The sequence below is a fragment of the Vicia villosa genome, linkage group LG1, assembly GCF_029867415.1.
Source record: "Vicia villosa cultivar HV-30 ecotype Madison, WI linkage group LG1, Vvil1.0, whole genome shotgun sequence".
NCBI lineage: Eukaryota > Viridiplantae > Streptophyta > Magnoliopsida > Fabales > Fabaceae > Vicia > Vicia villosa.
Genome location: NC_081180.1, coordinates 2,668,864 through 2,695,794, shown reverse-complemented (window position 1 = coordinate 2,695,794; position 26,931 = coordinate 2,668,864). Strand labels below are relative to the sequence as shown.

The 26,931-nt window shown below is 33.3% G+C and overlaps 4 protein-coding genes and 2 long non-coding RNA genes across 6 annotated transcripts; 2 read left to right on the top strand and 4 right to left on the bottom strand.

Annotated features, from left to right (window-relative positions):
- Positions 1-920: 920 nt before the first annotated feature.
- On the bottom strand, positions 921-5,705 carry LOC131626671 (uncharacterized). Its single transcript, XR_009291257.1, has 4 exons — positions 5,506-5,705; positions 5,111-5,230; positions 4,929-5,031; positions 921-1,438 (listed from the first exon to the last, which is right to left on the bottom strand). It is a non-coding gene; the product is annotated as an uncharacterized LOC131626671 (long non-coding RNA).
- On the top strand, positions 1,248-2,069 carry LOC131626676 (uncharacterized). The gene is made up of 3 exons (XR_009291258.1): positions 1,248-1,457; positions 1,557-1,778; positions 1,875-2,069. It is a non-coding gene; the product is annotated as an uncharacterized LOC131626676 (long non-coding RNA).
- LOC131626652 (pentatricopeptide repeat-containing protein At4g16390, chloroplastic-like) lies at positions 2,089-4,462 on the bottom strand. The gene has a single exon (XM_058897492.1). The coding sequence runs from the start codon at positions 4,338-4,340 to the stop codon at positions 2,259-2,261; it is 2,082 nt and encodes a 693-aa protein (XP_058753475.1). The 5' UTR covers positions 4,341-4,462; the 3' UTR covers positions 2,089-2,258.
- Positions 5,706-9,965: 4,260 nt separating the features above from the next.
- LOC131599610 (pentatricopeptide repeat-containing protein At4g16390, chloroplastic-like) lies at positions 9,966-12,212 on the bottom strand. The gene has a single exon (XM_058871906.1). The coding sequence runs from the start codon at positions 12,188-12,190 to the stop codon at positions 10,244-10,246; it is 1,947 nt and encodes a 648-aa protein (XP_058727889.1). The 5' UTR covers positions 12,191-12,212; the 3' UTR covers positions 9,966-10,243.
- Positions 12,213-17,982: 5,770 nt separating this feature from the next.
- LOC131626646 (pentatricopeptide repeat-containing protein At4g16390, chloroplastic-like) lies at positions 17,983-20,374 on the bottom strand. The gene has a single exon (XM_058897480.1). It carries the CDS (start codon positions 20,286-20,288, stop codon positions 18,207-18,209), a length of 2,082 nt encoding a protein of 693 aa, XP_058753463.1. The 5' UTR covers positions 20,289-20,374; the 3' UTR covers positions 17,983-18,206.
- Positions 20,375-25,212: 4,838 nt separating this feature from the next.
- Positions 25,213-25,894, top strand: LOC131599600 (uncharacterized). Its single transcript, XM_058871897.1, has one exon. It carries the CDS (start codon positions 25,251-25,253, stop codon positions 25,791-25,793), a length of 543 nt encoding a protein of 180 aa, XP_058727880.1. The 5' UTR covers positions 25,213-25,250; the 3' UTR covers positions 25,794-25,894.
- The last annotated feature ends 1,037 nt before the right edge of the window (positions 25,895-26,931 follow it).

The window sequence follows — 26,931 nt, the reverse complement described above, 5'->3', positions numbered from 1 at the left end:
ACCAATTGTTCAAGTTGGAATATATATATATATACAATACTAATAATTGTACTCCCTCCTATGTGGGACTAAAATAAATCCTTTCAAATTCATTTGATATCAATAAATCATTCCAATCTCCATTCCAAGTTAAAATCATACCAAGAATTTCAGCAATGATACTCGGGTTCTAAAAAAATAATAATAAGAGTACTATTGTGAAGGTTTTCTGAATTTAATTTCTCTACCATGTGCAGTTATGTATTTGGAAAGTTATCAATAAATTAAGAACAAAAACTGACATACAATTAGGGGTGGCAAAATGGATGGATTGGATGAATTTGGATTGGATTGTTAATGGATGGATCAAAACGATCCATTAATCCATTAACAATCCACTAAATTTTCTTTTGAAAAATCCAATCCAATCCATCCACTAAGGGATATAATCCATCCAATCCATCCATTAAGGTATTTCTAATGGATGGATATCCATCCATCCATAAAATTAACTTAAATTCTTTTTTTTTATTAATTTTACAAAAACAATTTTTTTATGAAACTTTTTAAAAGAATTTTAATTATAAATATTTGTCTCTATAGTAACTCTAATCAACTAACGTCTTGATTAACTTTACTTTTTTTATTAACTTTCTAATTCTAACCAACTAACTTATCGAAAGAAAATTAAAATTCATTGTGTCGCAATTAAACTATTTTAACATGAATGTTAAATTAAATAAATTCAATGCGTACCAATTAAGCAATTTTAACGTTAATATTAAATTAAATATAGACAAGGTATCTAGCATCATTAATTTTTTTCAAGGAGATACTGTACATATTGTATCATTAATCCCGCATCATCAATTTTAACGTTAATACTAACGTTAATATTCATACTTTTTTACATTATGATACAGGAAAGAAAATTTATGGGTGTGAATATTATGAGAAACAAAAATGTTAAAAAATTGTTTAATTTTAAATTTTTCATGTTTTTTAATAAAAAAGTAATTTAATAAGTAATAAACTAAAATCCATTGGATTTATAAAATGAGATGGATGGATTGAATCCATCCATGTAGTTTGATGGATGGATTGAACCAATCCATTAAATTTGTTTTTTTGGTTAATGGATGAATTGGATGGATAAATTATTGGATGGATTGGATGGATATTCTCTTAATAGATTTTATTGCCACCCCTACATACAATATTTGGAAATTCCACATCTTAGATCTGAATATAAGAAAAGCAAAAAAGTTTAGTATAACAAAATCATGTGATTGTGATATTCTCGAAACCAAAAAAATTTCAAATAAGCTACCGTGACAGTGAAGAAACTGATGTAGGGCCAAAACATGGTGTCTCTGTTCAACGTTAGATATTAGAAACTCCCGAAGAACAATGACTTCTCCAATGCTCAAACTTTTGATAACTATGCTTCTTTGCAACCCTGTCATTTCAAGCATCAGGTAAAATCCGCATTATCTGAATTTGTGCTCTGTACTTAAAGTATATGTTTTATTGTGCATTATCTTATTTGATTATGATGAGTTATTGTGAAATTTCAGGACACCAGACACCAGACGATGAGTTGCAAAGGGCCATGGATTGGGCTTGTAATGTTGGTGGAGCAGATTGCAGCAAGATAAAACCGGACCAACCATGTTATCTTCCAAATACAATCAAGGATCATGCTTCTTATATCTTCAACAATTACTATTAGAAGTTTAAGAACAAAGGAGGATCTTGTTATTTCAACTCTGCTGCATTAATCAATGCTCTTGATCCAAGTAAATAATATCTTTATTTTTTAAAATTTTTTTATTTATATGGTTTTGAAAGATTATCAATTGCAATGATATACTTTTCTCTTTGTTCAACGACAGGCCATGGCTCTTGCAAGTTTGAGTTTATCCCTTGAATGAAGTTTGGAGTAAATTGTTTTCTCAAAGTGAAGACAGTAACAAAGTCAGTGAAATATTCGGCAAGTGTCTTATAAATTAATGTTGTATCATATCTTGATATTTAAACATATCATGTCAAAGAGACATTGAATTCTTATTTTTCTGCAACTTAAATTATTGGCGTCTGTCAATCGGGTTTTCTAACTTTTTAAATTTCTTTATAGCATCTAACTTTCTACAAAACAAGAGTTACTTATGAAGCTAATACAAACATTTGCTCTTAAGACAAGGAAAGTGCATTAAAACTACATTATGAATATAAAAAAAGTCATTGCTAGAGCAGCTGATAACCGCATAGTTCAGAAATTACGCAATAACTAGTTTGGACAAATCCCTAGACTTAATCCATGAACTGACTGCTACCTGTGTAGTCAAAAACCAGCCAGCCTTATCGGGAGACTCCCGAAATGGAGCGTTGAGTTCCTTCAAATGCGACTCAATAACACCTGCCAAACCTTTCTCGGAATACCTGTGCTTCCCGTGACCAGTGTTGATCCCGAGTAGAGGCGGAAGGTCCTCTCCAGATTCAAAAGACTTAGCCAAGTCATTTATCCAAACATGAAATGCTGTCAGTGCAGATCCAGCTGAAAGACCCTTTAAGTGCAATGACCACTGAGTTTGAGATCTGGATTGTAAATCTGTATATATCTCAAGTGTCAAACCAAGGTCAAGAAGCACACATGCTTTGTCCAGCAAATCCAAGTTGATACAAATATCAATCAGAGAATTGCAAAATGCCCTCCTTACTCCATTAGTAATTGAGCCAAAGAGTTCTATTGCATCTATTTTGAACTCTCCATCACCCTCCAGCCCTTCCACCAAATATCTCACCACCGACCCAAGTTTCGGGTTAGCCTTTGCCACACAATCTGTTAGCTTACCAAGTTCTTCTTTTGGTGTTTGGGACATAACATTCAGAAGACAATCGCAGAATTGATCGTTCGGTTCAATGCCCATATCCAATAGCTGATTAAATGTTTTCACAACATCATCAACACGCTTGGCTTTTCCATAGCATTGGGCGAGCGAAGTCAGAACCAAAATATCAGGCTCAAATCCAGATTCATTCATTTCAGTCATCAACCTTTCAGCCTCTTCAACTTTCCTAATGCAGGAATATAAAGTAATCAACGATGAGAATGTCCAACTGTCCGGACAGCAAGTATCACAACCTTTCATGTCTTCAAAAATTTCAATCGCTTGCTCAGTGTAACCAACATCAGCACATGTAGCTAAAAGGGTATTATAAAGACGCGTATCCAAATCCATTCCCTTTTCCTTCATTTCCTTATACACAGCAAGAGCATCTTCACAAAACTGCGCTCTACCATAGGCATGTATGAGAGACGCATAGGTTGCACGATTAGGAATTAGTCCATTATTTATCAACTCTTTATATATACTCTTGGCCTGCCATGGCCTCTTAGCTCTCCCCATGGCATCCAAAAGAGTGGTATAAACAATCAAGTTAGGCTTAACACCAAGAGCCTTCATTTCTTCAAAGATATTCAAACATCCATCATAATTCCCCGCCACCCTATACATCTTAATCATCGTAGAGAACGTCACATTATCAAGTCGCCATTTCTCAGTCCTCGCACGATCATACAAGCTCACAGCCATATCAATATAACCCGCTTTCCCATAAGAATCAATCATAACCGCATACGTAACATCATCCGGCTCAATTCCAAACGACGGCATCTTCTCAAACCACTCCACAGCCTTATTCGGCAAATTACAAGACCTCGCGCAGCTAATTATAGTCGAAAAAGTAACATTATTCGGCTTCACCCCTCGGTTAACCATTTCATCAAACACCTTCTCTGCACCATCGAAATCCCTACACTTTCTAAACACCTTGAGTGTAACATTATAAAGAACCACCTCTCTAACACCTCTAATCTTGCTCTGTATATACCGAAGAACAAAAGGTACAACAACAGAATTCTCCATGTTATTGATGATAATCACAGCGTCTTTTTCTATAAGATTATCTCCTAAACTCTCAAAAATTCTAGAGACATCATCTATATTGGGATCGCATGAATCCAAAGAGTTGGAAAGCTTGGCAAGAGAAGTGTACCTTGCATCATAAGATTTCTTCCCGAACTGTTTGGCTCTGGGGCTCTTGGGATTGACCCATATGTGACTGTTTTTCGAGGGAGTAGATTTCGCAACTGGGTTATCAAAATTTGCGTCTTTTTCGGATTGTTGTTGTGGAATGGGTTGTTGTAGGGAGACATGGTTGGATTGGAGAATGATTTTGGATTGAGGAGTGAGAGAAGAAGGAGAGTTTCGAAGTTTGGGTTTGCTGGAAGAGAGAGAGAAGGAGGGTGGGTCGTGGAAGAGAGAGGAAGCAGAAGAGGAGCAAAGACGGTAAGCCATTTTCTGTGTTAGAGCATCTTTAGATGAATTATAAGAAACTAAAATGAATATAATAAATTATTATTTTTTTATGACCCCATATATTTATATTTATTTATTTGTAATTATTTTTAATAGTGAACTCAAAACTATAAATTAATTATCTTTCGATCTTAATAATATAAAATTATTATTTTTATGACAAATAATGTTTAGTTGCCGTTGCTTCTATAGTGCATCCAAAATTATGCAAAAGTATATATGATGCCACATCATCCTTCTATAATGGTGATTGTCTACAAACAACGTTAACTATAAGCAATTTTTGTGTTAGCTAACCAGCATTAAAGATGCTCTTACGTGGAAGAGAGAGGAAGGAGAAGAGGAGCATAAAACTTGCAAATTCAGATCGCCTGCAGTCAAAATATTGCCAGCATCCCCGCATTCAGTACATTCAGTATTGTTAGATCAAGATCAGACGATTTAGAGTTTAATGTAATTTTTTATTTGTTTTAAATTAAAATAACAAACTTAACCATAAACAATAGTAAAAAAAACTAAACAAAAACTAAATACTTAACTTTAAGCAATATTAAGAGTAAGAAATACCTGACTTATAACAATTTGGAAACGCTCCTGCACCATTGGAGGCGGTCCTTGTTCTTGAGTATAGACAGGAAAATAAGGCGAAGACGGGACTCCCAAATACTCCCTTCAAGAACAGCCAATTCAAGTCAATAAATAAGACTAAGATAAAAGATATAACACATCGATAAGGAAAAAAATTCCACCTTATGGGCCAAATACCCTGACGAAAACTCCTCTCAGGTCCCCATAATTCATCACCATACACGACTTTCTGGGGAGATTTTAGAGTAGTCTTTCTAAATTCTACAAATTTCCTCAATTTCCTGCAAATCATAGTAGAGTTTTATCCAATGGTTAAAAATAAATATCCAAATAGGTTTTATCCCCTTGATAGAAATCAAAGAGCAACAAATTGAAAAACCTTGAAAACTAAAATTTTAGAAACACCTGCAAATAAAATGGAGAAGAAAGAATCAGAAACGCATTGTAGAGAGAAAAACGGAGAAAATTGCTTGCGGATCTTTTCCAACTCGAAATAAAACATTACGAAAATGCGGTGGCGGAACAGCCATGGGTTCCAGATGGTTTCCAATTTTACCTTGCATCACCATTCGGAGTCGAAGGTTGTTATTGGCAGTGGCGAGGGTAAAAACTTCTCCGATGAGAGTGTTTGGCAGCGGTAAGGGTGAGATGAAATAGAAGCTTAAAGGAAGGTGAAGAACGAACGGTTGAAGAGGGAAATAAATAGTGTGTTATAAAGTGAGACTAAGAGAGAAACATGGTGTGTTTAAAAAACACGAAATTTTGGTGGATGGAGTACATTGTGTGTTGTGATTATTAAATGAAAAACTTTGTAAATAGAATTTGTCTCTTGGTTTCTCCATGTATTACATAGAGAGTAGTAATAAATAACTGGATGTATTAATGACAATATAATTTGTAGTGTAATTTGAATTTAATTAGACAATTGATTTATTATTAAAGATTAATAAATAAATATAAATTAAATTTGAATACCGATGAAAATCCAAATAAAATAAAAAACAATTAAAAATAAATTATAACAAATATAGTAAGATTGTCTAAAATAGAAAATTTTAAAATAGTAAAGTGTCTAAAATGCTGACACTTGGCAAACTTGCCAAAATTCTCATATTGCTTTATTCTATTGTATGATATCAAACTTTTAATATAAATGTGACAATGTTTAACTACAGTGAACAATTGTGCAGTAAAGGTTACATCGTAGTTTTTGATACTCTTAGTTATTTAATTGAGCATAAGGCAAGTAAGGACTTTGTGTTTAAGCGTTCTAGGATGGCCAAAGATGCTTGCATATTTTGTCTGTCTAACACTTTCACCAGTATTCTTAAATAGTTTCATGCTTGGATCAAATGGTGTGTTCGTTGGTTTATAGTCAAGTAATTATATTTCTTTAAGATCTTTTCCACATAATATGATTGATCCAAAGAAATTCATTTTTCGGATCTTGTGACCTTGATACCAAGAATCACACTCGCTTCTCCGAGGTCGTTCGTATCAAAGTTGTTGCATAACAATGATTTCATAACATTAACGGCCTGAAAGTTTGATCCAAATATGAGTAGATAGTCTACATATAGACATATCATATGATAGTGCAGATGTGATTCTTATATTTGTAATAAACGCATTTGTCACTTTCATTCCCTTTGTACCCATTTAATATCATTAATTTATCAAACTTTTCATGTCATTGCTTAGGAGCTTGTTTTAGTCCATACACTTATCTAACTTGCAGACCTTGTTTTCTTGTCCATGGTCACAAAACCTCCAGGTTGTTCCGTATAGATTTCTTCTTCTAAGTCACCATTTAAAAAAGTTGTTTTAACGTCAATTTGGTGTACTAGTAAGTTATAAATAGCAGCAATTGAAATAATTACCTTAATGAATGTAATTCTAGTGACTTTAGAGAAGGTGTGGAAGAAATCTACATTTTCTCTTTGTCTAAAATCCTTGGCTACAAGGCAATCCTTGTATTTATCAATAGTTCCATCAGGTTTTAGTTTCTTTTTCAAAACGCATTTACAACCCATTGGTTTGCAACCAGGAGACAAGTCTACTAGGTACCAGGTCTTGTTAAACTCTAGAGAGTCTATCTCATCATTGATAGCTTCTTGCCATAAATCTGCATCCAGAGATGATAATGCTTCTTGAAGATTTATTGGATCTTCTTCTACATTATAAGCCGCATAATCGTGCTCATTGTCTTTAGCAACTCTTACTCTTTTACTTCTTTGAAGTTAGGTTTCTACGTTATTGTTGCTTTCTGTACTTCTTATCACAAGAATGTGACTTGATTGGGTGCCCCACTATTTCTCGATTTGAAAGGAAATTTTTCTTCATAGAATTAAACATCATTTGATTCTATGATCACTTTTGCAATTAGGTCATAAAACCTTCATGGCTTACTGTTTGGTACATACCCAATGAATACATTCATAGGCTCTACTAGCGAGTTTAACTCGTTTCAGATATGTAGCAACCAATTTGAAATTTTATAAAACAGTCGCAACCCTTAATTTATTTAAAAAAAGGAAGAAAAAAAAGGGAAAACTTTATAGGTGTTGAGATTTGGGTAAGTAAGTAAATTAGGTAAATGGAAGGTGTTAGACACTCTTTGCCTCCCTTGTATCCAAGGGGGTCCATTTAGTCTTTAGGTTTTTTTAAAGTATTTGGGCGTTGTTCGTACGAACAACTACCTTGACAATTGTTGACTAATAGATTTTTTTAAAAAGAAAGCCTCATGTAGCATCATTGGCAAAAAAAAAAACAAAGTTTTGAAAAATTAAAAAGGGTGGTCTCATATGAAGTCATTGTCCAAAAATTTGATAAAAGAGTTTTAAGAGAATTATATTTTAATAGGTGAGACCTCATACATTGGCCAAAATAAACGTTTTTTTAGAAAGGGAGGCCTAAAGTATCATCATTGGCCAAAAGGGAAGGTAAAGCCAAAAGATTTTGAAAAAAAAAAAAAACAAAGTTTTGATAGGGGGCTCATGTAGAAATCATTGACCCCAAAAAGGATTGAAAGCAACACCAATAAAAATAAAAAAGTGTTTGAAAAAGTTTATGAGAAAATGTGAAATTGCTGAATTTTTTGGATGAAGAAATACAGTGGATAAGAGCCATATTTATATATTTGAAAATTAGGTCAAAACACCAAAAAAGCAAATTACCCAACATAAAAAGCCCAAAGTTTGATATTTTTGAAAAAGAAAATAAAATTAGTAACAAAACCAATTTTTTTTTTTAACATGTGCAATGGTGGAATTTGAACCCGTGACATTATACTTGCAAGCTCTTCTCCCTTATCAATTATGCTATGCTTAATTATTCAAATTAAAAGACAGTTTAAAGTATATAAGGAAGAGCAAGCATTTGTTATTGTTTTAAAATATAAATATTTTGAAATAAACTTTTTTATATTTTTTTATATCCAAACCAAATGTTAATAAAACCCAAAACAAACAAAAAAAATTTATAAACTCCAATTTGTTAGTGTAAATAAACCAAAAAAATTTAAAATAAAAAATGTTATTGTAAACTAACTAAAGAAATTATTAATCCACAATGTAAATAAACCAAAGAATTTTATAAAAAAGCCAATTTTAAAGATTATGTGATTTTTTTGAAACGGGGTGGAGAAATTTGGGTATGACAGTTGTCCCTATATAATTACTCTTTGATCGAAGGGTGCGAGAGTACGTAGTTCTCACACGTTCGAATCGAATGGTTATTAAATACCGCAAGACTCCAAGATTTGTCTAGAAGTTTAAAAGTACCAGGCGAGAACTGGTTACCGAACGAGAATTTGATTTTGATGGCTTGCCAGGCAGGAACTGGGCTTTTAAATTAATGTGCCAGAGGGGAACTGGGCTTTACACCAACATCAGTAGGGTTACTGGAATAATATCAATTCGGTGGCTAGAAAAAGTAAATTGAACAGCAAGGTTGCCATCATCGGTAAGGTTACCGGGATACGTCAATCGGGTGATTGGGGTGAATATCTCAGTAAGGTTATTGACATCGGTAAGGTTACCCAAAAAAATCAATCAAGCAATTGAGAAGAATATATCAACAAGGTTATTGGCATCAGTAAGGTTACCGAAAAACATCAATCAGGCGATTGGGACGAATATCTCAGTAAGGTTACTAGCATCGGTAAGGTTACCAAAAAACATCAATCATGCGATTGGGATGAATATCTCAGTAAGGTTACTAACATCGGTAAGGTTACCGGAAAACATCAATCAGGCGATTAGGATGAGTATCTCAGTAAGGTTACTGACATCGATTAGGTTACCGAAAAATTAATCAGAAATCAATCATGAAATATAAGGTCTTATTTCACAAATATATGTTATCAATATAATTGTATTACTTATTCAATTTTAACATATTACTATTATTTATAGTCAAATTCTATTAGGTTCAAATTATATTAATTCAAATATTTTTATAAAAGATACATAAACGAAAATAATATTTGTAAACTGGAAAAAATTTATTATTGATCTAAATATTTTTACATACGAAAAATGGTATTTATGATTCAAAAAAGTTTTATTAAAAAAAAAGATATGAAAAAAAACTATTATTGATTTAAATATTTTTATATACGAAAATTTACAATTGATTCAAATATTTTTTTAAACGATACCTAAACATAAATAATATTTGTATATGGAAAAAATCAATTAATGATCTAAATATATTTATATATTTAAAACGGTATTTCTGATCCAAAAAATTGATTCAAAAATTATATACGTGAAAAAATTTTATTATTGATTTTAATATTTTATATACGAAAATTTACTATTGATCCAGATATTTTTCTAAATGATACCTAAACATAAATAATATTTATATACGAGAAAAAATATTATTAATTTAACTATTTTTATATATCAATAATGGTATTTAAGATCCAAAAATGATATCAGAAAAAAATTATTTATTTAAATATATTATATACAAAAGAACTATTATTAATTTAAATATTTTGTCTTTTTTAACCTTCTATTAAAAATAAATGTATTAAATAAATAAATACAGGTTTTTGTTACTAGTATCTTATATTAAAACATATCAAAGTGACATTGAATTCTTATTTTTCTGCAATTCAAATGGTTGGCGTATGTTAATCGGGTTTTCTAACTTTCTACAAAACAAGAGTTACTTATGAAGCTAATGCAAAAATTTCCTCTCAAGACAAGGAAAGTGCATTAAAACTACATTATGAATATAAAAAAGGCATTGCTAGAGCATCGGATAACCGCATAGTTCAGAAATTACGCAACAACTAGTTTGGACAAATCCCTAGACTTAATCCATGAACTGACTGCTACCTGTGTAGTCAAAAACCAGCCAGCCTTATCGGGAGACTCCCGAAATGGAGCGTTGAGTTCCTTCAAATGCGACTCAATAACACCTGCCAAACCTTTCTCGGAATACCTGTGTTTCCCGTGACCAGTGTTCATCCCAAGAAGAGGCGGAAGGTCCTCTCCTGATTCAAAAGACTTAGCCAAGTCATTTATCCAAACATGAAATGCTGTCAGTGCAGCTCCAACGGAGAGACCCTTTAAGTGCAAAGACCACTGAGTTTGAGACTTGGATTGTAAATCGGTATATATCTCAAGTGTCAAACCAAGGTCAAGAAGCACACATGCTTTGTCCAGCAAATCCAAGTTGATACAAATATCAATCAGAGAATTGCAAAATGCCCTCCTTACTCCATTAGTAATTGAACCGAAGAGTTCTATCGCATCTACCTTGAACTCTCCATCACCCTCCAGCCCTTCCACCAAATATCTCACCACCGACCCAAGTTTCGGGTTAGCCTTCGCCATACAATCTATTATCTTACCAAGTTCTTCTTTTGGTGTTTGGGACATAACATTCAGAAGACAAACGCAGAAATGATCGTTCGGTTCAATGCCCATATCCAATAGCTGATTAAATGTCTTCACAACATCATCAATACGCTTGGCTTTTCCATAGCATTGGGCGAGCGAAGTCAGAACAAAAATATCAGGCTCAAATCCAGATTCAATCATTTCACTCATCAACCTTTCAGCCTCTGCAACTTTCCCAAAGCGGGAATATATGGTAATCATCGACGAGAACGTCCAACTGTTCGGACAGCAAGTATCACAACCTTTCATGTCTTCAAAAATATCAAACGCTTGCTCAAGTAAGCCAACCTCAGCGCACATAGCTAAAAGGGTATTATAAAGACTCGTATTCAAATCCATTCCCTTTTCCTTCATTTCCTTATACATAACAAGAGCATCTTCACAAAACCGTGATATACCATAAGCATGTATGAGAGACGCATAGGTTGCTCGATTTGCAATTAGTCCATTACTTATCAACTCTTTATATATACTTTTGGCCTGCCTTGGCCTCTTAGCTCTCCCCATGGCCTCCAAAAGAGTGTTATAAACAACCAAGTTAGGCTTAACACCAAGAGCCTTCATTTCTTCATAAATATTCAAACATGCATCATAATTCCCCGCCACCCCATACATCTTAATCAACGTAGAAAACGTAACATCATTCGGCTCAATTCCAAACGACGGCATCTTCTCAAACCATTCCACAGCCTTATTCGGCAAATTACAAGACGTCGCACAGCTAATTATAGTCGAAAAAGTAACATTATCCGGCTTCAGCCCTCGGTTAACCATTTCATCAAACACCTTCTCTGCACCATCGAAATCCCTACACTTTCTAAACACCTTGAGTGTAACATTATAAAGAACCACCTCTCTAACACCTCTAATCTTGCTCTGTATATACCGAAGAACAAAAGGTACAACAACAGAATTCTCCATGTTATTGATGATAATCACAGCGTCTTTTCCTATAAGATTATCTCCTAAACTCTCAAAAATTCGAGAGACATCATCTATATTGGGATCACATGAATCCAAAGAGTTGGAAAGCTTAGCAAGAGAAGTGTACCTTGCATTATAAGATTTCTTCCCGAACTGTTTGGCTCCGGGGCTTTTGGGAGTAGATTTCGCAACTGGGTTATCAAAATTAGCGTCTATTTCGGATTGTTGTTGTGGAATGGGTTGTTGTAGGGAGACATGGTTGGATTGGAGAATGGTTTTGGATTGAGGAGTGAGAGAAGAAGGAAAGTTTCGAAGTTTGGGTTTGCGGGAAGAGAGAGAGAAGGAGGGTGGGTCGTGGAAGAGAGAGGAAGCAGAAGAGGAGCAAAGACGGTAAGCCATTTTCTGTGTTAGAGCATCTTTAGATGAATTATAAGAAACTAAAATGAATATAATAAATTATTATTTTTTGAGTCTAAAGGTAGTGCACTGAAAGTGTAAACAAACTTTACACATACATCCAATCAAAATCCTTACACTTGCCATGTCATATTAATTTTTTAAAATTAAAATTGTGTTTTAATTGGATGCATGGTTGTGATTGGTTGACAGTGTAAAAATATTTTAAACTGTCAGTGCATATCCCTTTTTCTCTTATTTTTTTATGACTCCATATATTTATATTTATTTATTTGTAATTATTTTTAATAGTGAACTCAAAACTATAAATTAATTATCTTTCAATCTTAATAATATAAAATTATTATTTTTATGACAAATAATGTTTAGTTGCCGTTGCTTCTATAGTGCATCCAAAATTATGCAAAAGTATATATGATGCCACATCATCCTTCTACAATGGTGATTGTCTACAAACAACGTTAACAATAAGCAATTTTTGTGTTAGCTAACCAGCATTAAAGATGCTCTTATGTGGAAGAGAGAGGAAGGAGAAGAGGAGCATAAAACTTGCAAATTCAGATCGCCTGCAGTCAAAATATTGCCAGCATCCCCGCATTCAGTACATTCAGTATCGTTAGATCAAGATCAGACGATTTAGAGTTTAATGTAATTTTTTATTTGTTTTAAATTAAAATAACAAACTTAACCATAAACAATAGTAAAAAAAACTAAACAAAAACTAAATACTTAACCTTAAGCAATATTAAGAGTAAGAAATACCTGACTTATAACAATTTGGAAACGCTCCTGCACCATTGGAGGCGGTCCTTGTTCTTGAGTATAGATAGGAAAATAAGGCGAAGACGGGACTCCCAAATACTCCCTTCAAGAACAGCCAATTCAACTCAATAAATAAGACTAAGATAAAAGATATAACACATCGATAAGGAAAAAAATTCCACCTTATGGGCCAAATACCCTGACGAAAACTCCTCTCAGGTCCCCATAATTCATCACCATACACGACTTTCTGGGGAGATTTTAGATTAGTCTTTCTAAATTCTACAAATTTCCTCAATTTCCTGCAAATCATAGTAGAGTTTTATCCAATGGTTAAAAATAAATATCCAAATAGGTTTTATCCCCTTGATAGAAATCAAAGAGCAACAAATTGAAAAACCTTGAAAACTAAAATTTTAGAAACACCTGCAAATAAAATGGAGAAGAAAGAATCAGAAACGCATTGTAGAGAGAAAAACGGAGAAGATTGCTTGCGGATCTTTTCCAACTCGAAATAAAACATTACGAAAATGCGGTGGCAGAACAGCCATGGGTTCCAGATGGTTTCCAATTTCACCCTGCATCACCATTCGGAGTCGAAGATTGTTATTGGCTGTGGCGAGGGTAAAAACTTTTCCGATGAGAATGTTTGGCAGCGGTAAGGGTGAGATGAAATAGAAGCTTAAAGGAAGGTGAAGAACGAACGGTTGAAGAGGGAAATAAATAGTGTGTTATAAAGTGAGACTAAGAGAGAAACATGGTGTGTTTAAAAAACACAGAATTTTGGTGGATGGAGTGCATTGTGTGTTGTGATTATTAAATGAAAAACTTTGTAAATAGAATTTGTCTCTTGGTTTCTCCATGTATTACATGGAGAGTAGTAATAAATAAGTGGATGTATTAATGACAATATAATTTGTAGTGTAATTTGAATTTAAATAGACACTTGATTTATTATTAAAGATTAATAAATAAATATAAATTGAATTTGAATACTGATGAAAATCCAAATAAAATAAAATAAAACAATTAAAAATAAATTATAACAAATATAGTAAGATTGTCTAAAATAGAAAATTTTAAAATAGTAAAGTGTCTAAAATGCTGACACTTGGCAAACTTGCCAAAATTCTCATATTGCTTTATTCTATTGTATGATATCAAACTTTTAATATAAATGCGACAATGTTTAACTACAGTGAACAATTATGCGGTAAAGGATACATCGTAGTTTTTGATACTCTTAGTTATTTAATTGAGCATAAGGCAAGTAAGGACTTTGTGTTTAAGCGTTCTAGGATGGCCAAAGATGCTTGCATACTTTGTCTGTCTAACAGTTTCACTTGTGTTCTTAAACAGTTTCATGCTTGGATCGAATGGTGTGTTCGTTGGTTTATAGTCAAGTAATTATATTTCTTTAAGATATTTTCCACATAATATGATTGATCCAAAGAAATTCATTTTTCGGATCTTGCGAACTTGATACCAAGAATCACACTCGCTTCTCCGAGGTCGTTCGTATCAAAGTTGTTGCATAACAATGATTTCATAACATTAACGGCCTGAAAGTTTGATCCAATTATGAGTAGATCGTCTACATATAGACATACCATATGATAGTGCAGATGTGATTCTCATATTTGTAATAAACGCATTTGTCACTTTCATTCACTTTGTACCCATTTAATATCATTAATTTATCAAACTTTTCATGTCATTGCTTAGGAGCTTGTTTTAGTCCATACAGATACTTATCTAACTTGCAGACCTTGTTTTCTTGTCCATGGTCACAAAACCTCCAGGTTGTTCCATATAGATTTCTTCTTCTAAGTCACCATTTAAAAAAGTTGTTTTAACGTCAATTTGGTGTACTAGTAAGTTATAAATAGCAGCAATTGAAATAAGTACCTTAATGAATGTAATTCTAGTGACTTTAGAGAAGGTGTCGAAGAAATCTACATTTTCTCTTTGTCTAAAACCCTTGGCTACAAGGCGATCCTTGTATTTATCAATAGTTCCATCAGGTTTTAGTTTCTTTTTCAAAACGCATTTACAACCCATTGGTTTGCAACCAGGAGGCAAGTCTACTAGGTATCAGGTCTTGTTAAACTCTAGAGAATCTATCTCATCAATGATAGTTTCTTGCCATAAATCTGCATCCAGAGATGACAGTGCTTCTTGAAGATTTATTGGATCTTCTTCTACATTATAAGCCGCATAATCGTGCCCATTGTCTTTAGCAACTCTTACTCTTTTACTTCTTTGAAGTTCGGTTTCTACGTTATCGTTGCTTTCTGTACTTCTTATCACAGGAATGTGACTTGATTGGGTGCCCCACTATTTCTCGATTTGAAACGAAATTTTTCTTCATAGAATACAACATCATTTGATTCTATGATCACTTTTGCAATTAGGTCATAAAACCTTCATGGCTTACTGTTTGTTGCATACCCAATGAATACATTCATAGGCTCTACTAGCGAGTTTAACTCGTTTCGGATATGTAGCAACCAATTTGAAATTTTATAAAACAGACGCAACCATTAATTTATTTAAAAAAAGGAAGAAAAAAAAGGGGAAAACTTTATAGGTGTTGAGATTTGGGTAAGTAGGTAAATTAGGTAAATGGAAGGTGTTAGACACCCTTTGCCTCCCTTGTATCCAAGGGGGTCCATTTAGTCTTTAGGTTTTTTTAAAGTATTTGGGCGTTGTTCGTACGAACAACTACCTTGACAATTGTTGACTAATAGATTTTTTAAAAAAGGAAAGCCTCATGTAGCATCATTGACAAAAAAAAAAACAAAGTTTTGAAAAGTTAAAAAGGGTGGTCTCATGTGAAGTCATTGGCCAAAAATTTGATAAAAGAGTTTTAAAAGAATTATATTTTAATAGGTGAGACCTCATACATTGGCCAAAATAAACGTTTTTTTAGAAAGAGAGGCCTAAAGTATCATCATTGCCCAAAAGGGAAGGTAAAGCCAAAAGATTTTGAAAAAAAAAACAAAGTTTTGATAAAAAAGAAAGGGGAGGGGCCTCATGTAGAAATCATTGACCCCAAAATGGATTGAAAGCAACACCAATAAAAATAAAAAAAGTGTTTGAAAAAGTTTATGAGAAAATGTGAAATTGCTGAATTTTTTGGATGACGAAATACAGTGGATAAGAGCCCTATTTATACTTGCAATGGTGGGATTCGAACCCGTGACATTATACTTGCAAGCTCTTCTCCCTTATCAATTGTGCTATACTTAATTATTCAAAATTAAAAGTCAGTTGAAAGTATATAAGGAAGAGCAAGCATTTGTTATTGTTTTAAAATATAAATATTTTGAAATAAACTATTTTATAGTTTTTTATATCCAAACCAAATGTTAATAAAACCCAAAACAAACCCAAAAAATTTATAAACTCCAATTTGTTAGTGTAAATAAACCAAAAAAATTTAAAATCAAAAATGTTATTGTAAACTAACTAAAGAAATTATCAATCCACAATGTAAATAAACCAAAGATTTTTATAAAAAAAGCCAATTTTAAAGATTATGTATTTTTTTTGAAACGGGGTGGACAAATTTGGGGTATGACAGTTGTCCCTATATAATTACTCTTTGATCGAAGGGTGCGAGAGTACGTAGTTCTCGCACGTTCGAATCGAATGGTTATTAAATACCACAAGACTCCAAGATTTGTCTAGAAGTTTGGAAGTACCGGGCAAGAACTGGTTACCGAACGAGAATTTGATTTTGATGGCTTGCCAGGCAGGAATTGGGCTTTTAAATTAATGTGCCAGAGGGGAACTGGGCTTTACACCAACATCAGTAGGGTTACTGGAATAATATCAATTCGGTGGCTAGAAAAAGTAAATTGAACAGCAAGGTTGCTATCATCAGTAAGGTTACCGGGATACGTCAATCGGGTGATTTGGGTGAATATCTCAATAAGGTTACTGACATCGGTAAGGTTACCCAAAAAATCAATCAGGCAATTGAGAAGAATATATCAACAAGGTTACTGGCATCAGTAAGGTTACCGGAAAACATCAATCAGGCGATTGAGACGAATATCTCAGTAAGGTTACTAGCATCGGTAAGGTTACCGAAAAACATCAATCATGCGATTGGGATGAATATCCCAGTAAGGTTACTAGCATCGGTAAGGTTACCGAAAAATATCAGTCAGGCAATTGGGATGAGTATCTCAGTAAGGTTACTGACATAGATTAGGTTACCGGAAAATTAATCAGAAATCAATCATGAAATATAAGGTCTTATTTTACAAATATATGTTATCAATATAATTGTATTACTTATTCAATTTTAACATATTACTATTATTTATAGTCAAATTCTATTAGGTTCAAATTCTATTAATTCAAATATTTTTATAAAAGACACATAAACAAAAATAATATTTGTAAATTGGAAAAAATTTATTATTGATCTAAATATTTTTATATATGAAAAGTGGTATTTATGATTCAAAAAAGTTTTATTAAAAAAAAATATGAAAAAAAACTATTATTGATTTAAATATTTTTATATACGAAAATTTACAATTGATTCAAATATTTTTTTAAACGATACCTAAACATAAATAATATTTGTATATGGAAAAAATCAATTAATGATCTAAATATATTTATATATTAAAAACGGTATTTCTGATCCAAAAAATTGATTCAAAAATTATATACGGGAAAAATATTTATTATTGATTTTAATATACGAAAATTTACTATTGATCCAGATATTTTTCTAAATGATACCTAAACATAAATAATATTTATATACGGGAAAAAATATTATTAATTTAAATATTTTTATATATCAATAATGGTATTTAAGATCCAAAAATGATATCAGAAAAAAATTATTTATTTAAATATATTATATACAAAAAAACTATGATTAATTTAAATATTTTGTCTTTTTTAACCTTCTATTAAAAATTAATGTATTATATAAATAAATACAGGTTTTTGTTACTAGTATCTTATATTAAAACATATCAAAGTGACATTGAATTCTTATTTTTCTGCAATTCAAATGGTTGGCGTATGTTAATTGGGTTTTCTAACTTTTTAAATGTCTTTATAGCATCTAACTTTCTACAAAACAAGAGTTACTTATGAAGCTAATGCAAAAATTTCCTCTCAAGACAAGGAAAGTGCATTAAAACTACATTATGAATATAAAAAAGGCATTGCTAGAGCATCGGATAACCGCATAGTTCAGAAATTACGCAACAACTAGTTTGGACAAATCCCTAGACTTAATCCATGAACTGACTGCTACCTGTGTAGTCAAAAACCAGCCAGCCTTATCGGGAGACTCCCGAAATGGAGCGTTGAGTTCCTTCATATGCGACTCAATAACACCTGCCAAACCTTTCTCAGAATACCTGTGTTTCCCGTGACCAGTGTTGATCCCGAGTAGAGGAGGAAGGTCCTCTCCTGATTTAAAAGACTTAGACAAGTCATTTATCCAAACATGAAATGCTGTCAGTGCAGATCCAACTGAGAGACCCTTTAAATGCAAAGACCACTGAGTTTGAGATCTGGATTGTAAATCTGTATATATCTCAAGTGTCAAACCAAGGTCAAGAAGCACACATGCTTTGTCCAGCAAATCCAAGTTGATACAAATATCAATCAGAGAATTGCAAAATGCCCTCCTTACTCCATTAGTAATTGAGCCAAAGAGTTCTATTGCATCTATTTTGAACTCTTCATCACCCTCCAGCCTATCCACCAAATATCTCACCACCAACCCAAGTTTTGGGTTAGCCTTTGCCACACAATCTGTTAGCTTACCAAGTTCTTCTTTTGGTGTTTGGCTCATAACATTCAGAAGACAACCGCAGAACTGATCGTCCGGTTCAATGCCCATATCCAATAGCTGATTAAATGTCTTCACAACATCATCAATACGCTTGGCTTTTCCATAGCATTGGGCGAGCGAAGTCAGAACAAAAATATTAGGCTCAAATCCAGATTCATTCATTTCAGACATCAACCTTTCAGCCTCTTCAACTTTCCCAATGCAGGAATATATGGTAATCAACGACGAGAATGTCCAACTGTCCGGACAGTAAGTATCACAACCTTTCATGTCTTCAAAAATTTCAAACGCTTGCTCAGTGTAACCAACATCAGCACACATAGCTAAAAGGGTATTATAATGATGTGTATTCAAATCCATTCCCTTTTCCTTCATTTCCTTATACACAACTAGAGCATCTTCACAAAACCGCGCTCTACCATAAGCATGTATGAGAGCCGCATAGATTGCTCGATTTGGAATTAGTCCATTATTTATCAACTCTTTATATATACTCTTGGCCTGCCATGGCCTCTTAGCTCTCCCCATGGCATCCAAAAGAGTGCTATAAACAACCAAGTTAGGCTTAACACCAAGAGCCTTCATTTCTTCATAGACATTCAAACATCCATCATAATTCCCCGCCACCCTATACATCTTAATCATCGTAGAGAACGTCACATTATCAAGTCGCCATTTCTCAGTCCTCGCACGATCATACAAGCTCAAAGCCATATCAATATAACCCGCTTTCCCATAAGAATCAATCATAACCGCATACGTAACATCATCCGGCTCAATTCCAAACGACGGCATCTTCTCAAACCACTCCACAGCCTTATTCGGCAAATTACAAGACCTCGCGCAGCTAATTATAGTCGAAAAAGTAACATTATTCGGCTTCACCCCTCGGTTAACCATTTCATCAAACACCTTCTCTGCACCATCCAAATCCCTACACTTTCGAAACACCTTGAGTGTAACATTATAAAGAACCACATCTCTAACAGCTCTAATCTTGCTCTGTATATACCCAAGAACAAAAGGTGCAACAACGGAATTCTCCATGTTATTGATGATGATTACAGCGTCTTGTTCTATAAGATTATCTCCCAAACTCTCAAAAATTCTGGAGACATCATCTATATTGGGATAGCATGAATCCAAAGAGTTGGAAAGCTTAGCAAGAGAAGTGTACCTTGCATCATAAGATTTCTTCCGGAATTGTCTGGCTCTGGGGCTCTTGGGATTGACCCATATGTGACTGTTTTTCGAGGGAGTAGATTTAGCAACTGGGTTATCAAAATTTGCGTCTTTTTCGGATTGGTGTTGTGGAATGGGTTCTTGAAGTGAGACATGGTTAGGTTGGAGAATGGATTTGGATTGAGGAGTTAGGGAAGAAGGAAAGTTTCGAAGTTTGGGTTTGCGGGAAGAGGAAGAGAAGGAGGGTGGGTCGTGGAAGATAGAGGAAGGAGAAGAGGAGCAAAGACGGTAAGCCATTTTTTTGACCTCTGTGCTATGTGGACTTCCTTAACCTTATCTTGCAAAATATTGCCAGCATTCAGGATTCATCACATTCAGGATCGTTAAATCAAGATGGGGCGCTTTAGAGTTTAATTTTTTATTTGTTTTAAAATAGAGAAAATGGGTAATGCACTGACAATGTAAAAAAAATTTACACTGTCAACCAATCACAACCATGAATTAGGATAAATTACACTGTAATTTTTAAAAAATTTATATAACATGGCAAAACGATTTGTTTTTATTGGATTACAGTGTAAAAAAATTTTGTGCACTACCTTTAACCTCTTTAAAATAAAAGTTTAATTACAATTTTGGCCCCTATTTTATCTGATTCACGAAATTGGTCCCCCTATTTTAAATTGAAACAGTTTTGGTCCCTGTTTTAAATTTAAACATTTTCGATCCTCTTATTTTAAATTTTAAACAGTTTTGGTCCCTTTTTCATACTTTTGCACTTAAAATTAACGATGTTTTCATGTTATAAATAACAAATTACTTGTGAAACATGATAAATCATCGTATATAAACATATTGTTGTACTTTATACATAAAAATATAAGTTAAAAAAAGAAAAAATCTCAACGATTTTCTATTAAAAACGTGAAAGGGGATCAAAACTGTTAGAATTTAAAATAAGGGGACCAAAAGTGTTTGAATTTGAAATAGGGGGACTAATTTCGTGAATTAGGCAAAATTGGGGGACCAAAATTATAATTAAAATATCAAATTTTTGAAGATTTCTCAATCCACCCCATGAATCTCTCAGACACCGTGCGAAATTTCAAAAATGCTCTCAATTTCCGTAAATGCATTCAATGTTGTCGGAGCTCCGCCTCGAGCTGCCACTTTTGATTTCGCCATATCCTTGACCTCCGCTTCTTTTCCTTTTTTATGTCGCCGAAGTTTCTGGACCACCACCCAAGGACCATCCCCCATGGTAACATTGTCCCTCACACTTCTAATATCTGCAGCTTCTTTTCCAGGCTCCTTTATTCCTCCAATCTCCCCACACACTTCTTTATAATGGCCGAAACGACCACAATTCAAGCAAAGCAAGTGGAAACCTTTGTATTCTATTTTGTAGTGTCTCCCTTTAATAGAAAACATAGCCAACAAAGGGTTTGTTGGGTCTATGTGAACGCAAAGCCTAGCGTATTTCCCTTTTTCTCTGCTTAGGGTATTTCTATCAACTTTGACAGTTGATCCTATTCTATTTTCAATGAAAAGACAAGACTTTAGCATCATAATACTCTTCAAGTAACCCAGAGATTCGAACTCTAAAAACAATTTTTACAATGGCATCACTTCCAGGGCAGAAATTTGGACTCCGTTCCTTAATTGACAAGTAGTGGTCGTAGATTAACTATGGTTCGTCCATCAGCGCCACATACTGATCCCCATCACTAGTAAACGAGACAATATAATATTCTTGCCCCAAATCAACAATGCTTAAAACTCCATTCCTCTCCCTCATCTGGTTTAATCAGTTCTTTAGTGTTTTCAATGTGTTTCCCTAACATTTTCACGATGACATCTTTCTTCGAAAGAGCAGCAATGTGTTCTTCTTCTTTGTCGGAACTCAGGGCATTCATACTCACCAATTTTGTGTTCCTCGATGTTCATATCTCCAAACACATTTGTGATCATATCTCCTTCTTCAATTGTGGTTACATTTCTACCCATCTCCTCCTCAGAAATTCTTCTTGTAACAATTGCTTTGTAAGAGATACTCGCCATGTCCATGTTTTCCTCTTCTTGAGTTCCTATCTTATTTTTCACCTTCCCTTGCAGGTCATTCTCCTTCCTTTATACATTTTATTCTTCAATTCTTTTGGCCTTCTTTGTTTGTTAAAGTCACCTGGCTGTCGTCACTTTTTTCCCTAGCAGAGCCATTCTAACATAATGTGTATTCTTGTTTGTTAGTTTAATTAGATTTTTAAGCCAACTATAAACAATTAGTTTTAGTTTATCTAAAAATGTCTTCTAAACTTTGATTTCTTAATTTTTTTGATCAATTTTAGTATCTATTTTGGGGAAAATTCTTAGGTAGACACAAACATAACCGTAATCTTACACACAACCAATTATAATTCTTTATTAGTTAAAAAATAAAAATAAAATTGTCTCTCCCTTCCATTATCACAACCACCCCCAATGATTCCAATTAAAAATTAAATTAAATTTTAAATAAATTTAAATTTTCTCTCTCCTTATTAGTTGGTCCTAAAAATATGGATTTATGTTCGTTTCCAAGCAAGTATCTCTCCTATTTTTGTTACAAATATTCACATTTTATATTTTTAAATAACTTCTTTATGACATGTCATTTATAATATTTGTAAAGCCTTATGGAGCGGGAATTTTGCGAGGAAAATATGAGAATAGAAGGCAGAAATGGCATAGAATTATGAATTTATGTTCGTTTCCATGCAAGTATCTCTCTTATTTTTGTTACAAATATTCACATTTTATATTTTTAAATAACTTTTTTATGACATGTCATTTATAATATTTGTAAAACCTTATGGTGCGGGGTTTTGCGAGGCAAATATGAAAATAGAAGGCAAAAATGACATAAAATTATGTCTAAACCGGCTGATTAGAACCTTTGGAAGCAACTTGCAGGTATGTGGTAACTGCTGGAAGAAAATTCGCGTTGGTAGGTAGGAGATGGGCAAAACATTAGAGTTATGCATGACTGCCGGTTAGGTCCTCACATCAAGCTCTCAAACCAGCAATCTACTGTGTCAGTTGCAGACCAGTACTTATTGGTTGGTGCGTGTATCAATGGTGATGGGAATTGGAACTAGCCACTGCTTAAAATAATGTTAAGCACCCTTAATTTAAAAAAGACTCCTTGCTATTCCTCCTCTAAATGAAAGGTTTGGCAAGGATGTGTGCACTTGGAGTTGCACTTCTAATGGTATGTTCACCATAGCTAGTGCTAATGAGTGTCTGAATCAATGGGCTAAGAAAGACAAACTTAAAGTGTGGAGTATCATTTGGAAGCTCAATCTACTGGAGAGAATACGATCTTTCATCTGAAAGCTGAAACACGGCGGACTAAAGACTAACATTTTTCTTCATATGAGAGACATGGGAGACCCATACTGCACTCATTACCCTACTACTGAGGAGAATATGCTCCATGTTCTCAGGGATTACATCATAGCTAGGTCAATGTGGCTTTCTTTGGTCGAAGATAATCATGTTGCTGATTTTTTCTCTGCTAATAGGGATGCTTGGATTGATTCAATTTTGATGGGTTGGAATCATTTGAAAGGATACAATAATAATTGGCGAGATATTTGGGCTCAAGTTTGCTACACATTATGGTACTGGCATAAACAAAGAGTCCACAATGATCAATATGTTATGCCTACTGATTTGGTTAAACACATCTTGGCTAGCGTTCAGTAGTACAAGAGTAGTAGGAAGCTGCACATGATCAGGAGTTCTATAAGAACAACAAGAATGGAGCTTATTAAGTGACATCCCCCTGAAGTGAATTGGGTGGCTCTGAATGTTGATGAAGCGGAGGCAGTCAATGGCAATGCTGGATGCAGTGGAGTGTTTCGCAACGCTGAGGGAAAGTGGATAGCAGGATTATCGAAGGCTTTCGGTATATGCCAGAGTCTTCATGCGGAATTATGGGGTGTGTGGTAAGAAGTTAATATGGCCCTTGAGCAAGAGGTGCATTGGCTTGAAATTGAAACAAATAGTAGTGATATCTTTCAGCTGATGACGAATCCGAGGAAGCTTTCGTGTCAGGTGACAAACTTGGTGATACAGACTAAACAAGCGATGGTTCACTTGAATGTTGTTTGCTGGAAAAAGATATATCGGGAGGCGAATACATACGTAGATAGGCTTGCCAAAATTGATCTTGAAAATTATAAAATTAAGGGGACAACTTCTCTACCCACCTCAAAAAGTTGGGTAGTGTACCTTCCATCAATCACATTGCATCATTTAATTTTATCTTATTTAATTAATTATTAAATAATATTTTTTTTTGGTTTCCAAGACATTTTATATTGAAGGTAACTTTACCCAACTTTTTGAGTTGGGTAGATAAGAATTCACCTAAAATTAATTTGAGTTATATTGATCCTATCAAACCGAAATTAATTACACTAATTATCCTATTAGTCTTGTTGGGTAGTATAAAGGAAACTTGATTGAAAAGACTTATAAAAAAATTGTCAATATGTAATTTCTCTTTGGGTTTTTAAGCCAGCCTTTGAACAAAAAAAGGAAAAAAAAATTATATTAATAATTAATTATTTAAACTTTTGAGGACCAACCTTTTAATTTTTTAGGGACTAAAAATAGATTTTGAAATATATATATATATATATATATATATATATATATGATAAAAATATTAAAAATAAATAATATAAATTATTTTACTAAATATTCAATTAACATTAATGATCAAAACTCATGAAAAAATAAATTTTAAAGATTAAAATTTAATGAAAACATTTTGTAGGATTAAAATTAAAATTTGAGATAATTATATAAAAAAACTTATTTAACTTATTCTAACTATAATTAAATTTTATAGAAAAATGTTTATATAAGGAAAATATATCTCACAACATTCACATTTATTAAAAATAATAATTAAATATTTTTAATTTATTTAAAAATAACACAATTATAATATATTCTTACTCACTAATAATATTAATTAATTAATACATCAATAATTTTAAAGTAAAAATATTAAATGTGTCATTTAAAAGATTTTTGAGCGGTGGGAATAAAGTATAATAAGATAATATAAGGCCTAAAATGAAATAAATTATAAAAAAGAAAAACGAAGATAATGTAAACACTTTCATTTACATCCACAAAAATTGAATACTTAAAAGATTAGCAGTATATATGTGAGTGATAGCTAGAAAAATCTAAGGAGGAAAAAAAATGGAAAATCTAAGCCTGAAACTAAGGCTTCAGCTTCCAAATTCATCCCACCCTTCCTGTTCTCTTTTCACTCCAAAAAACCATCAATTATTCCTCAAACCAAACAAAGCATTACACATCAAAAACATGAAACACACACCTTCAAAATCTGCTGCATCAAAACTCACAAAACAAACTCCAATGAAACTTGAAGTTCTTGAAAATCTTGAAAATGGAAACTCTAGGGCTATGATAATAGGAGCTGTTTCTGTTGGAGTTTTGTTGCTTATGAGTGGAATGGATGAACATAAGGCATTGGCTTTGGGACCTGAAGGGCCACTTGTGGAAGAGTTTTGGGATAATGTTAGAAGGTATGGATTGTATGCACTAACTGTTAGTACAGGTGCTATTTATACAATCATGGTGCCTATCTTTGAGCTTCTGAAGAATCCTATAACTGCGATTTTGATTGTGGCTATTTTTGGAGGTGGGTTTTATATTGTTTCTCAAGTTCTTTCTGCTATGGTTGGTATTTCTGATTTTAGTTATGATTATGGAAACTAGATATATAGATTCATATGTAGATAGATGAAAATCAATTATTGGTATGTATGAAGTACAATTTTGCATGCTGCAAGTTGATTTTGATTATTTGCTTTCTGCAATTCCCTATGGTCTATCATTTTATTGTTGGTAGATTTTCTACTAGATATCATTTTATATTCAATAATGTTATGCGGTATGGGTTGCATTGGTTTTAACTTAGAGAAATGTTATCTGTACACCTCAATGCTACTCTACACCGTATAATAATACGGTTTGAATTTTTTAAAAATCTTTAATAATTATTTTTTATTTATTGTGATACAAACAAGCACATCACCATGGTGTATTTTGATACGGAGTACACATGGGTTGTTAAATTTTGGTGTACACTTAGCAACCCTCTTTAACTTATTAAGGTTGTTGCTAGGGCTCTCTTCATGTTATATATAGTTCATCCAGAAAACCAAGAACTGAACCGAACCATTATAAAAGTTTATCTGAAATGGACCGAATTGTTTCACTTTATTTCGAATTAAACTGACCTAAATTATTGGTTCGGTATAACGGTTCAATCTCCAGACCATACAGAACCGTTACTAAACAGTTTTACAAATAGAACAATTGTGATCAGACTCAGTGATCTTCACCAAACTTCACCTCTTTCTGATTTGGATTTGCAACCATGAAAAATCCTAATTGCAAGAGCAACACGTGCTAAACCCAAACAGTAATTTGCAACAAAAGATTGATTACTTTTTTTACCATAGCCATAGGTTGACATGCAGCTGTGTAACGAAAATGACTGATGGAAAAAAGAATTTCTACCATGTATCTTAAAGTTCTTCGTGTTTGCGTTTCAAATATAAATTCGTGAGTTTGTGATTTTCAGATTTGGATTTGATTTTGAAATAGAGATGCGATTTGGGGGTTTAGGTTCTTCATTGTTCAAATTCAAATATGCAGTTGCAAGAAATTCTCAAAATAATAGCGAGTGTGTTTGTGTGCCAATTAGAGGTGTCAATTTAGGGGGCTAAATAAATTTGAGCCCTAGCCCACTTAATAAGAGGGCCTAAAAATATCTAAAAATAATGAGCCCCTAAACATATAGGCCCCAAAAATATAAGGCCCTAAAAAATTAGAATGGGGCCTTGGGCCC

Excerpts from the sequence above, each read along its gene's own strand:
- LOC131626652 (XM_058897492.1), bottom strand. The coding sequence starts at position 4,340 with ATGGCTTACCGTCTTTGCTCCTCTTCTGCTTCCTCTCTCTTCCACGAC.
- LOC131599610 (XM_058871906.1), bottom strand. The coding sequence starts at position 12,190 with ATGGCTTACCGTCTTTGCTCCTCTTCTGCTTCCTCTCTCTTCCACGAC.
- LOC131626646 (XM_058897480.1), bottom strand. The coding sequence starts at position 20,288 with ATGGCTTACCGTCTTTGCTCCTCTTCTCCTTCCTCTATCTTCCACGAC.
- LOC131599600 (XM_058871897.1), top strand. The coding sequence starts at position 25,251 with ATGGAAAATCTAAGCCTGAAACTAAGGCTTCAGCTTCCAAATTCATCC.